The 14077-nt window shown below is 39.0% G+C and overlaps 1 protein-coding gene across 3 annotated transcripts in view; it reads right to left on the reverse strand.

The window, feature by feature from the left end:
* Positions 1-2475: 2475 nt before the first annotated feature.
* Positions 2476-14077, reverse strand: part of LOC121647935 (transcription factor SOX-6-like) — a 101229-nt gene continuing 89627 nt past the window's right edge. For all 3 annotated transcript variants that reach the window (XM_041997763.1, XM_041997762.1, XM_041997764.1), the window contains 4 exons: positions 11310-11418; positions 10331-10501; positions 7491-7704; positions 2476-5526 (listed from right to left, as the gene is read on the reverse strand). In XM_041997763.1, coding sequence (XP_041853697.1) covers positions 5178-5526; positions 7491-7704; positions 10331-10501; positions 11310-11418 — 843 coding nt within the window. In that variant the 3' untranslated portion in view covers positions 2476-5177. The remainder of the gene's footprint in view (positions 5527-7490; positions 7705-10330; positions 10502-11309; positions 11419-14077) is intronic.

Here is a 14077-nt window from a genome sequence, read left to right on the forward strand (position 1 = left end):
CATGTCTGCTTATTTTTTTTATTGGTGCTTGTGGCTTCTATTAACTATTGTGAGAGATAGGCAGGAAAGTGTGCAGAGAGAGGGGGGAGCATGACATGCAGCAAAGTGCCACTCAGGTGAAGGACACACACTAGACATTCATATCTTTCTGAGGCAAAAGACTGCAATGTCACACTGACCTCATCACACGCTGTAGCTTGTTGCACAGGAGAGTTTTTGAAGGCTGCATTCAGTCCAAAACTTATTCTAGTTCTTTTGTTTTTAAAAGCTTAGAGGACACATGTAAAAAAAAAAGAATGGTTTCCTGATGTTGTTGAAGGGGAAAATAATTTGAAATATAACAGTCAGGCATTGGAGTCTAACTTGGGTCTCTGAAATGAACGTCCTCTGACTCATCACAGCATGCATGCTTTCATATTGCCAGAGCAGTTGCTGAGAAATTCAGGATTTTATGTCCTTCAAGGAATTCACAAGCTGCAGTCACAACTGTCAATAACAATTCAGCCATCTCTCATCAATTTCTGGTCTTTGCAATTTTGTTCAATAACCACGACAACTGTGACAAATTGCAGCAGTCCTCCACGTTACCTAATATATGCACATCATGAATTTTGTTTCCACATTTCTGATTGTGTACTTGCAGACATGCGTGAAAGAAATACATCACATCTGCTGTCTAAAGTCACTGCTACAGAGCGATGATAACGCTTTCCCAGTGTTTGGCATGAAAGTGGAGGTGAACTGTTTTTTACCACCTGCAACACTGTGTTCAACTGATGCACAGTTTTAAACAGCAAAGCATCATCAGAGAATGTCTGAGATGAGTGAACTAGCAAGTCAAATCATCATGGTGGATTTTATAACACACTGCAAATGCTGAAATAAAATCGAAAGCACTAAAAGCCACTGCAACTTTTAGAGCAACGTTTCATAGAAGCTGCTGCAAAATCAGAAATTATGGGTAGCAACGATAACAAAAATACTAGAGGGACTGTAATACATAGACTGTCATGCAAGTTTAATTTCCACTCAACATTGCTCAAAGACTTTGTACTTTTCTACTTTGTTTTCAGTTGTAACAAGAGGTCAGGCATGTAAAAAAAAAACAACACAAGGTTATTTGCTGCATGTTGCCCGAATGTTGGTCTGTCAAAAAAAAAGAAAAAAAACTGGGAATAAAACATGTTACCAACTTACAATTTCTTCTCCTTTATAGTGACATGTTAGACATGTGGACCAATGTCTTACTGTACATAAATATTTTGTGCAACTGGGTAGAAACATTACACCCTTTTAAATTGGTTGCAGCGACACAAAGTGTAAATTCAGTGTTGGTTTGTCCCCACACTGTTGTGTTTTGCCTCACTAGGCTGTTTGTAAATTATATACTGTATATGTAGCGCATGAGCATTTCCAACTAACATTGTGTACATAAGCTTAAAAGTGAGGCGGGAGATATTTGGTTCAAATTGTGAATAACTGGATCTCAAGAGCATATTAACAAATTCTGATTGTCATTATGTTTAAATTAAATATCTTTGCATCTCGCTAGCAGAAGCTTTAACATCTTGTAGACTTGAATGGAAATTGCGTCACTTTCCGTTCAGTTCTAATGAAGTTTGCACATACAAGCGTATGCAGTTATGAAACATTGACAGCACTGTAATGAACTACAATCCGTTGTTGAGGTGCTGAAAGCTTTACATAGGCTAACACTAACTGTACGCACACAATCTGTCAACTTGCAAACAGCTCAACGTTCATCCTGCAGAAGGGAAAAAGGAAATGTAAATTATGATGACTTATTTAATGAGATTAGCATGGCAACAGCACAAGTATGATTTCAAACACCCCTCCCAACTAAAGCTATAGCACAGCACACGCACATACATACACAAATGCTCACAAAGGAGTGTGACAAACTTGCCGGCGCCCCTCTCAGGGTGACGCTACAGTTGATTTGGGAATTACAATTAGATTTATGATGTGGCTGCATATGGCTGAGCTCTCTGTTCCTCTCTCTGCAAGGCTGGGATTGGCTGCAGTGAGCACCGGCGCCGTGGCGTATACACCACAGCAGTCAGAATGTGTAGTGTTACCTCACACACACACACACACACACACACACACACACACACACACACACACACACACACACACACACACAATGGAACAATAGGCCACATTTACTGTAATGGGCCACCAAAATATAAAGACCAAGTGGAATAGCTCCGCTTTGGAAACAGAAAGCCTTGTGTTGGAAATTATTAGATCCCTGGAAAGTTAGAGCAGTATTTAGAGCAATGGAAACAAAAAATCATGCAGCACTACCTGTATCTTGTGCTTTCGTTCAGAGCACACAACATAAGCATTTTTCTATAAATGAACACCTTAGTAATTACTCAGTGTTTGTTCACAAAAATCAAAGAAACTCTCAAAAAGCAATGATGAAAGGACAGATTGGTAAGAAAAAGCTCAAGTCTTTACTTTTTTTATTTATATATATTTTTGGATTGTCTTTCTCACCAAGTTGTACTGACACTTTTTAGAGCCATAACTGGCTAATAAATACAATGAAATGTTAAAACGCACAATTGAATTTCAAATACAATATTCATCACAAAAAAAATAAAAAAAAATGTGTGTGACCATGAAATGTGTATGATGCCTCTGCAGGTCACAACCAACAAGAGCATGAGGTTACCTTTTAAAAAAGATAAGAGGTGATGTGACCCCTTCAGGCGGCACTACAGCTGTAAAAACAAAAACAACTTGCTTAAATAAATGAAATGCTTCTAAAGAAATGGCAATTTACTGGTGCCTGCCGTGTACAAGGCTCCAAAAATGTGACTTTTTACTGACTAATTTCTCATGTTTTAAGTCAAACAACTTCACATTAGTCAATACTTAAAAAAAAGAAAAGAAAAATTAAGAAAAACAAAAAACCCCAGAAACAACATAGAAGTAATATCCAGTGCTTAGGATGTATGACACCAACAAAAATGACCATGTATGAGGCTTTTCCTGTAAATTCAATGTTCAATCCCAGCTTGTGATGATTTTCCAAATTAAAAACTGCCAAATATGGTGATGAAGAGAAATTTGGAGTCAGAAGACTCTTGAAGCAGCTAAACAGAGCACTCAGAACTCCCCCGAGGTCACAGGTTTCGTAAATGGAAACATATTAGAAATTGTAGAGAATGCAATGAAAAGAGACAGTTAAAAGAAAAAGAAGAAGAGAGAAGATGTTTTCAGAGAAAGAATGTGAGATTTGAGTTAAAAGGAAAAAAGAAGAGAAAAATCATGCAAGCTGAGGATAGTGCTGAGCGCCGTGGTGCTTCGGAGGAAAAGGGAACATCGCACGTCTGACTGGAACAACTGTGCTCTGGCTGGAGTTGCCGGGACTGAGAATTATGCACCTTTTTCACTTTCCATTCTCAAGAATTTAATTGTCCTCAAAATATGCATGTAAAATAAAAAAGGAACCTTTTGAAATAGCAGACTAAAAAAGCCTTTTTTTTTTTTTTTTTTTTGCAATTATATAAATTCTTTTTTAAAGACTAGTTTGGCATATCTCTCTCACATAATGCTAAGAAGATATTAGAAATTAATAAGCCAAAAAAAAGTACACTTTTGGACATTTTTGTAAGATTCAAAACACAATACAGTGAATGGCTCCCGGGTATTAGAATCTCTAATCCTACAGTAGCGTCTCCCTGGCGCTGCTCCCAGCCATTTCCTATGATGCCAAGTGAGCAAAGCTCAGAGTACACTTTCAAGACAAAGGAAATTCTTGAAGTGAAATTAAGCTGAAAAGCATCTATATACCTTTAGCCAGATTTAAAGGGACACACTCAAATGCTGGTTCTGCACTGCACTTACTACAAAAGTGTTTGGCCTCAAGGAACTAAGGGCAATGTGGTTTATGAAAGCACCGATGCAGTGGGAGAGAGGAACGGGTGCCTTCGATGCAGCTCAACTTATTACGTATAAAAGCCAAAGAGGCTGCTGGAGGGTGACACAAAGTGTGCGTGTGCATGTGTGAAAGAGTGTGATGAAGACATATCCTCCCTGAGCGCTGCCTGTGATTGGGCCAGTAGGAGAGCCAGCAGTTACTAAGTAGAAACCATCTCATCAGATAGAAAAAGTTGATTGTATAAGACTTTTTGCAGCATCGGAAATTAAGACTACAACATCCCAAGTAAATGTGAATGTTTGGCACATGTGAAGAAAATCTGTACAATGTCTGGGTACTTCCTTACATAATAATAATAATAATAATAATAATAATAATAATAATAAAAGGGATTTTACTCCCTTTATTTAATTGAAATTTAAAAGTCCTATCACTCTTTTTATATGAAAAAAACAAACAAATAAACAAACAGAAAAACACATTCACAAGCTGGCACATCATACCTGAGCGGGATATAAAAAAAAAAAAAAGGAAAAATCTAACAGTAATGTAATGTAAGCAGTTTGTCAGGAAAAACCAAGATGTAGCACTGTATTTATAAGAAAAAAAACATAAGACTATAAGATTACAAGAGCTAGCATTTATATTAAAATCATTCCAAATTTCAAGTTCTGACAGTCCAGAGTTTGTACAGGCAGTGACCTGTCAGATAAGTCAATTAAACAGAAAGGAAAAAGGGAAAAAAAACACAAAAAAGTAAATACATTTCGATAAAACTAACACACTCCTTAAACATTTAAGACCAAATAGCTGTCAAAGAGCAATTTGCAATGCCTCAAAACCCATGCATGCTCTTTACAAACCACACAGTGATGTGTTCGTAGCTCATTTGTTCTTTGTCTTATTCTCTCGTCTTCTTTCTCCTTGCGTACCTCTTATTCACTCCTGTTAAGATTGTCAAAGAGTAGAAAACTGAAGTTCATTATCAGCTGGATGTCTAAATGATTGTTCAGGTTGTGTTTGTGGGCCATGTTTCCCCCATCTTCCCCCTCTTCTACAACAGGGCATCCGTCAAGATGCTGCTCAAGAGCTTTCTGAGCATGTCTGTAGAATTTCTGTCCTGTCTGGACATGCTCAGTACAGGATACAACAAGACCTGAAAGTGTACCTAAAGGTCTCTGTGATGAACTGTGTCATCAAGATTTGTCTCTGTCTTTTGGGAGTTGTTCTTGTCTTTTTACATTTGACACACTGGGCATGCTCAGTTGGCACTGACAGCCTCCCGTGTCTCATGGTCACTGCTATAGTCTGACTTGGGCTCGTCCTCAAAATCTTCGTACATGTCCATGTCGTCGTCTCCATTGGTGGGGTTACTGGGCAGATCAAGTGCTCCGACCCCACCTCCGTTGCTGCCCCTGCCCCCACCAGGCTCAGACTTCACTCCATACGTGCTCTGAATAACTGGGATGTTGGGTTCAGGGCTGGCTGAGTTGCTTGAGCAGTCTGAAGTCAGGTGTGGCGATGGTGTCGCTGTTGTTGCCATAGTTATGGCACCTGGGTAAACTCCTACACCTCCTGGGCTGTTACCCAAAGAAATTGGTGGCTGAGGCCTGAGAATCAAGGAAAAGAGAAAAGTAAGAAAATATGGAATTAAACAGAAGTAAACCTATAACAAGCAAAACAGACATTTAAGAACATGAAATGAAAATTAAGCAGATGAAAGTGAGCATGGCTCTTAGAGCCACAGCATTTATTGCACTGTGGTTTATTATATTCATATTTATTATGTATTTATAGTTTATTACTATGTTGTTGTTTTTTTACTGGTGTAAAATGAGTGTGCACAGCCTCGGATGTATGCACGACTACATTTCACTGCCATCTTGTACGTGCATGTGACAACAACTTAAAGAAATAAAAATAACAACTGTGACAAAAAAAAAGTCCTTTGCTACTTATTAGCATGGTAACACACAAACAATAAAAACTGCAACATTAGTGCTTTTTTTAATGTTAGATAGATAGACAGATAGATAGATAGATAGATAGATAGATAGATAGATAGATAGATAGATAGATAGATAGATAGATAGATAGATAGATAGATAGATAGATAGATAGATAGATAGATAGATAGATAGATAGATAGATAGATAGATAGATAGATAGATAGATAGAACTTGATAGATGTTTATTGATTCATCACCATCTGAATAACTGCTTTAAGCAAAACATTTATTTTAAAGCATTTAAACTGAAAGCAAAGCTTCAGGTCGAGCATGTGCTAACATGGAGACCTGCCGGCTCACAGAGAGATCAGCTAATTAGCCTGTAAAGATATAGACAGAATGAGGGTAAATGCACATCACTCAAACAGACCCTCTAGCTTCGTAAATGAACCACATAAAGTAGGAAAATTGCAGTCGCCTTTCTCACCTAACAATTTTCCCTCCTCTGTCTCCTCACACTGTTGTATGCTCTGACAGACTCATTTTCACATTAGATGCCCTAAAACATCGCTGGTTTAGTTATGTGTCCCAGAGACTGGCGCAGCTTTAACTGAAAGTCCAGGCCTGGAGAATCTGAGCTTTTTTGCATTTACTTGACCACACACAGTAAATGTGGCATTCAGCCTGTGACGTCTGATTCGCTCTCCTTCCCTCTCAAACATCTGCTTACATTTCATATTCCACTCTGTCTGTCTGTGTCCAATTTCACTGCCCGCAAGCACCCAGCATTGTCCTAATTTAATAAATGACAAGCTATTAAAAATCGCTCCTACTCAAGTTGTGGCCGCTGGTAAATCCATTTCATACACAGGCCGCTATGATGGCTTTAAACACATCCAATGCTGGTTCGTATTAAGACAATGCCACTGTTTTCCCTTTCATGTGCTGACTACACTAAAAAATATATAATATAAAGTCCTTTATGAAATGTTTAAAGCATATTACAGATAGAACCACAGTAGGTTCTTTCATAAAGGGTCAATAAACCCTGATGGTCACTACACAAACATCTAGCCTATATAAAGAAGTAAGACCTCACAAAGTGCACAACTGCTTTTGAAATATTTGAATAAATTGTCCTTGAAATGCCTCCAAGAAGCAGTACAGTAATGTATCTGGTGGTTACATATTAGTCTTTTCATTTACATCCTTATAACTGCCTTTTGCTTTTCTTTTACAAACATTATTGGAATTTTGAGAGCAAAATTATTTATATTATAAATTCTGTCATTTCCATCTATACAACCTGCCCTTTGCTTACCTATATCTTATGTCCCAAAGTCATTCAAATATTTAACACAGTGATGCATTGATTTGAATAAGTTGGAAATGCACCTCCTAATTACACCATGGCAGCATTTTGTATTGCTCCACATGTTTGAGACAACTGAATGAAAGATGGAGATAGCATATTCAACACAAGTACAAATTGGATATAACAGTATAGGTTTTACTTATTTTACGTTTAACAAGTCTTTGATAGAAGTTAAAGATTTCATGCACCTTTTATTTAAACATCTGTGGCTGTCACAGTCAGCCTTTAAAACTGCAACGTCAATGCTCACCCCACAAAAAACTGCCTCATCTCCTGACGCCGTGAGCGCATCATCTGCTTGTACTCTCCGATGCGTAGCTTCTTGCCGTCGATAATGCAGGTTCTCTTGGGCCGTGGCTTGTACTTGTAGTTGGGATATTTCTCCAAGTGGATCTTGCTTAAGCGGGCCTGCTCCTCATAGTATGGCTGCTTCTCCTGATTAGTCATGGCTTTCCAGCGAGAGCCTGAAGAACATGATTGGAATTTGTTTTTAGTGTCACAAAGGTTGAAAAGTTTAACAAAGTGTACTTTTTAAGACAAAAGTGAAGAAAAGTAAGAAAAGCTGTGCTCCTAAAAACTATTTTCTCTTTCTTTTTTCAACAATACATCATTTTTTAAGTGGGGGATTTGTGTTCGCTCCTTTGCTGTCTTTACTTTAGGTGACAATGAGAATTTTGTTGTTCTGATAAAGATAGATGGCCCCTCAAAAGATAGCGTTGCCCCAGAGTTGCCCTTCCTGCCAGGTGAAGAATGGGACTTCACTGATGCCTGTGTAACAACAAACACTCAAGGAGCTCGTTTTAGATCAAAGGATCACATACTCAGAGATCTGATTGAATGCTTGATTCTATACAAAAGCCAGAACTGTGTAAGACTAGAAGCAGATAGTGTTTCTACTGGATTTCTCCTTCAGGCTCCCAGAACAGCTGTGTATTAAACTGTGGTACAATTTCTGATGGAACTGAAATACAGCCAAAGGAAGGTGGTAACTTCACCTTGTAAAACTAATTTTCTACTTTTATAGTTTGCCTTTAACTTCGGTCTTGATTTATCGTCCCTCTCCTGCCCAAACTGTACTGTGATTTAGCTTTGCGTTATTTTAAAATTTATAAATTACCTGGCGCAGTTTTGAGTCGTATTTAATTCTCCAGTTGTAAACAACCATCTTTAATTTTGTTCCACTCTGATATGTTAGGGCAAACTTTACAGTACTGTTAAAGCAAAGTTAAGATTCATTTTCTAGTGTTGATAACAGGTTAATTTACCTTAATCCTTGTCCTTTCCTGGGCTCATGTAATGAAACTGTGGTCTGTCATGTGCTTGTTCATTTACATTGTAAAATCTCCACAGCGTTGAGACCTCTTTGGATTTATATTGCTTCTTGTTAAGCTGGTTCTAATAATTTTGCTGTTCTTGTTTATGCTATCTCTGCTGAACAGTAGCTTTTAAATTAAATGTAAAAATAATAGTTAAATCAATTAGAAGTGTTAGTTCTCAGTACTTATTCCCACACCTTAACTTACTTGGGTTGTTGACTTGCAAGTTGCCCTTTAATGACTTTAGTGACAAAAATTTAAACCTCCAGACTTAAAGGTACTGTATCTTGGGCAGCAACAAAGAGGGTATTTTTCCAAACTCTGTTAATGAAAGTGGTTCAGATTGTCATTAACTAGATGGAATGAGTCCTGAATCAGTGGTCTGTCAATGCTTGTGTTCTACATTATTAAATCATACAAAGGAGTCATAAATCTGGCATTTCTAGTGGTTTCTAAAGCTAGGATGTTTAATGTGACCAGACACCATTGAGTCTGTTTAAAATCAGGAGTGGATAACTCTACTCCCTCTTGGCTGAGGAAGAATGATGCATTGTGTACGTCTGATGTTCCCTGGTAAGAGGACCTCCTGAACAAGTGGACAGGGCCATTACTGCAGGAACGCAGCACATCTGTGAAGCACTTTGACAGATGATTATACACACTCTGCCTCACTTCTCTGTTTATCAAGGTTTATCACAAACTCTTCTTGTACTTTTGTGACACAGGAAACACAGGAGAATTTTTTTTTCAAGCCACCCACCCACTACCCAGAGTCCAGCTGTGTTATTACACTGGAGGGACATGCATTGTATACATACCGTCATATAAACATACACAATTTTATTTTTTGTTCAAGCATGGTCACAAAAGCTTAATAAAGATCCTAAAAATTATTTGTAGAGGTTCCTGTCAGTTATTGCTGTTTAACATCAAACATTACATTAATTAGAACAAGTTCACTGTCATGACTCATTAAAAAAAGGACTTTAAAAAATATGACTTGAAACTAAATTCCTCGACAAACATCACTGGAATTTTAAAAGCAAAAACATTTATCTTGTGAATTCAGGAAACGTTTTAAAGGAAACAAAACGCTACTTTGTTGGACTCCCATTCAAAATTCCAAGTCAGTAACACAGACTCGCTAAAGAAAACGCAATTTGTTCATGATGCTCAGGAGGAGCGTTTATATTCAGCAACCCTCAAGCTTACTCCAACTCTGCGTCGGACAGTGGAGGTCTTAGGAACGTTTCACGAACAACCGTTATGCTCAGCACCGTGTGAATGGATATCTGTGTTGAGGAGGTTAGAATCCACACGGATTTTAACTGAATGCATCCATCACACCAGTCAAGCTGACACAGTGGAGCTCTGTGTGTGGAGTGTTCCTGGCTGAAAAACACATTAGTCCTTCTCATAATCTGCAGCTTGTTGGTAAGAAACCCTGTGAACTGTGGAATATTGTGGGAGGGTAACCTAATGAGCACACAGGCTCACCTTAAATAGAGCCATGTGAAACTGATGGAGGAAAGGGGGGACACAAATTGGTTTATGCTGATGAGTTCTGCAAATAAGGAGTTCACACACACACTTTAAGCCTGATTGTTTGGATAAATAATATCCATATTTCATAAAGAGTCTGTTTTAACTGTAAATGCATATGAATTCATGCTTGGTGAAAGAAAAAGTGAACATCATTGTTAGGAAAAGATATAAATAAAGGGAGATTTTTTTCAAAAGTTTACTGATTAAAAGGATATCTATAAAATCTCACCAAGGATCTTGCTGATGTTGGAGTTGTGCATATCAGGGAAAGTCTGCAGGATCTTCCTCCTTTCGTCTTTGGCCCACACCATGAAGGCGTTCATAGGTCTCTTGATGTGGGGCTCGTTGTTGTTCCTGCCCCGTGCCTCCCTGAATACTCGTGCCTCTGCAATATTACTCCCTAAGTAACAGATACAAGACATTTATCATTTATCTCGTTTATCTAAACATATATATATATAAAAAAAAACAATGATGAGTTGTTTTCCTTTTATCTTTATGAGGCTTAGTTTTTTTTTTTTCATTTTTTGGGATGAGGATGTACAACAAAAGCATAACAAAAGTCCAGTTGGGTCTGACCGGCATGCCCTCCCTATCCTGACACAAACAAACAGGAACTATATGTACACTGTAGTCAGTTTGCTTGCTCCCGTGTTTACTCCTTGAACTAAACGAAACCACGATAAGTACTCCACAGTTTCTCACTGCCTGTAAACAATGAAGCTTTATGAGAAACAGGTGGGTCAGGGTTGAAGTGTACTTAGACAATACTACGTGAAAGTATTTTATGCTATACTTTCTACTTATTGACCAGAATATGTCATACTTATATGCCATGTTTTTTATAATTATTACTCTTTGATCATTATCTCCAGTGAACTTGCTGCCTATTAGCTGTTGTGGGCGTCCTTGACTATGACTTCTTGAGCAGCACAATAAATATTTGCATTTGCTGAATGCAGCATGGATGCCTGCATGCTCAACCAGACTTGAATATGACTCACTGGGTTAGGAGTCACTAGTTTCTCTGTCTGTTTAGCCTGGGCTCATTTTTAAAAAAAAAATACCCTTCCTTCTTTGTTTTCTATTTTCCAACAAAAAGAATAAATTTCCAGTTTGCAGAGAATATAAGCAACTAACATGGAAGATCAGAAAAGTAAAGAAAAGTGTGAGAAAATGTGGAAATGCGATACAACAGAGGGGCTCACCATCCAGATCCTCTGGTCTTGTGAGGTCAATGACTCGATGGACCATCTTCCCAGCATCCTCCCCGAGCTTACCCAGGTGCTGGCTCAGTGTTTCATAGTGCAGCCGCTCCTGTGACGTAAGAAGTGTTTCTAGAGTTACTTAATGCAATCTGGAACTACAACTGGACTACAAACATTTCACAGAAATGTGATGTGTATGAGCTTAACCAGGGATCACCAACATCAGACTTCTTGGACCAGTGCTCTGCCGGTTTTAGATTTTTCCCTCCCACAAAACATCTGACTCAAATTAATCATCGTGAAGTTATGCAGAACTTGACAGAACAAGCTCTTGGAGAACCATTTGATTTGAATCCGGTGTGTTGCAGCAGGTAAACATCTACAACCTGCAGGACACTGGCCCAAGAAGTCTGGGGTTGGATAACCTGGGCTAAAACCAAATGCATTTGCAGATCATTTTAAGTTGCTGAATCATATTGGTATCTTTTAAGTTGAGTCATTATGGACATCTTTGACAACAATGGCAATAAAATGGGCTGAATATGGCATACAAAGGAAATTCCAGCAACCTCTTCTTTTCATCTTTATTTCTGAGAATCTCATTAAAACACCAACAGATAAAAGTGGTTAATGCAACAAACTAATATTCAAAGCATTCCCTCCTTGAGGCTATGCTTAGCATTGGTGTCTTCCCAGCCTCTGATCATCAATCGCTCTGTTTGCTTCAGCCGATCTGCTTGCAGCTCCACTTCTAAGACAAATTCTTCTACAATCAGTTTGCCTTGGCGCCTTCCAGCTAAAAATTACCCCACCACACTTCCAAACTGCATCTGAAAACATTGAAACCCTCTGCAAAGCTACCGCTCATCCACAGTCTCTCTCGTCTCCTCTCTCCTCTTCTTCTTACCTCTCTCCTCCCTCCCAGCCCCACTCCTTTTTCTGGTGACAGAGGCATTTTGTTTGACGCAAAGAATGGTTGCCGGGTGAAGTCATGCCGCGGTAGCCGCTGGCAGAGTTGGTGGAACTTAGAGGCCAGCGTGTATGTGTGTGTGTGTGTGTGTGTGTGTGTGTGTGTGTGTGTGTGTGTGCGTGTTTATAGATGAGGAGTCGGGGCGGGCCAATGTCAGCACTACAGCAGGACTGTAATCAGGCCCACCACAGAACATGTGCCTGGGCAGTGCCATGCTCACCGCAGGAAGCAACCGCCTAACAAAGGACTAAAGAAAAGGAAGAGGGAGGGAAGAACAGAGAGTGATAGAGTGAAGAAAAGAGAAAAGAAGAGGTAAAAAAGAAAACTAGTCCAGACAATCTACTTTTAGGCTCATGAAGTGGGATACGATAGTCGGTTGAAAGCTGCCTCAAATGATGCTACTTCTGGAAGCGAGCTGAAGTTTGGCACCGTGTCATAAAAGCTGGATGTCAGATGTCACATAATTTCTAAACAACCTAAGTAGCTAGAGATGTATGACTGTTCCTGGTGAATGGGAGGAGACTGGTGGAAAAGTAATGCAGAGGAGATTTGGGGTTTTGGAAAACTGTCTAAGACAGCATCAATAGTGGTAGAAGGATCCAAACTACAGATTAACAGCAGACCTGGGTCAAAATTTGCAAATATTCCCTGCGGTTGGTCTACTTTTGGTCTTCTTAAAAGTTCTTGTGGCAAATGCAATAAGGAGCTGTCTTTCTTTTGTTTAGTCAAGTTTGAAATAGGTTTGGCCTGCATGCCTGCTGGTTTCAAACTGGACTGCTGCCTCTTGGAGCACTACTATAGATTTTTTTTTTTTTTTTTTTCCTTTCGGTGGACTCCATTTGTATTGAGCACAAAAAGCTGAAAAGGGAGGCATACCACTTGCTTTTAAAAAATTAATCCGTGCAAACAAGTACCCCAGCAACAAATCAGATCAGTACTGCCGCAGTAGTTTCAACACATCATTGCTTTCACTGGCTTCTGCATGCCTTGCTTCTGCATGTATATTTCTAAATTTAAGAGTCACCCGACTCTTTTTGTTCTGCTTGGTTTCTTCTCTTCTTGGCGTTTGCATCTCTTTACTGTTGCTAGGGTAACACTCCAAACTCTGCTGTGTTTTTTTTTTTTTTTCCTTTTCTTTTAATTCATACTGTATTGAGCTCATTACCACAGTTACAACTCGCCCTCTGCCAGCACAGCCTGTCTCCAGCTGACCCGCAACCGTTTACTGTCTCCTCCTGGACCAATCAAGTTTGGCAACCTCCTCAGTCCCCCTACAGCCCCTATTCTCTTCTCCTATTTTTGTCTTTCTCTCTTTCCTTCTCCACACTTTGCTGTGTTCCGATAGAGCTGTCAGTCTTCCCTGTCCTGTTTTTCCTTTTCCCGTCCCTCTTTGTTTTTTTTTTTTGTTTTTTTTTCTTCTTCACAGTTCCTCATATGCAAACCCTGAACACCCCTCCAGCATTCCTCTGGGGTCTTTTTTCCCAAAACAATAGACACTCAACAGTTAGTATTTGCAGGTGCCAGACTCAGCTTTGTAGTATACATTATAATAATGCAGTTCATCATCCAGGCTTCAAATACAGCAACATCATGTCTTTAATCAAGAACTGGAACAGCCTGAGCTGTTGGTTTCACAGGCGTGCATCCTATAAAGATGTTACAAACTTACCAGCAGAGCCAGTATGAGCTTCTAAACAATCAGTATTTCCCTCATTTTTAAGCCTTGAGAACAGACTAAATTACTTTTCTCTACAATAGTCTATAAAATACACAAAGACCCCAAAACGTAGTGACCTGG

Source organism: Melanotaenia boesemani, chromosome 10 (genome assembly GCF_017639745.1).
Source record: "Melanotaenia boesemani isolate fMelBoe1 chromosome 10, fMelBoe1.pri, whole genome shotgun sequence".
Taxonomy (NCBI): Eukaryota; Metazoa; Chordata; class Actinopteri; order Atheriniformes; family Melanotaeniidae; genus Melanotaenia; species Melanotaenia boesemani.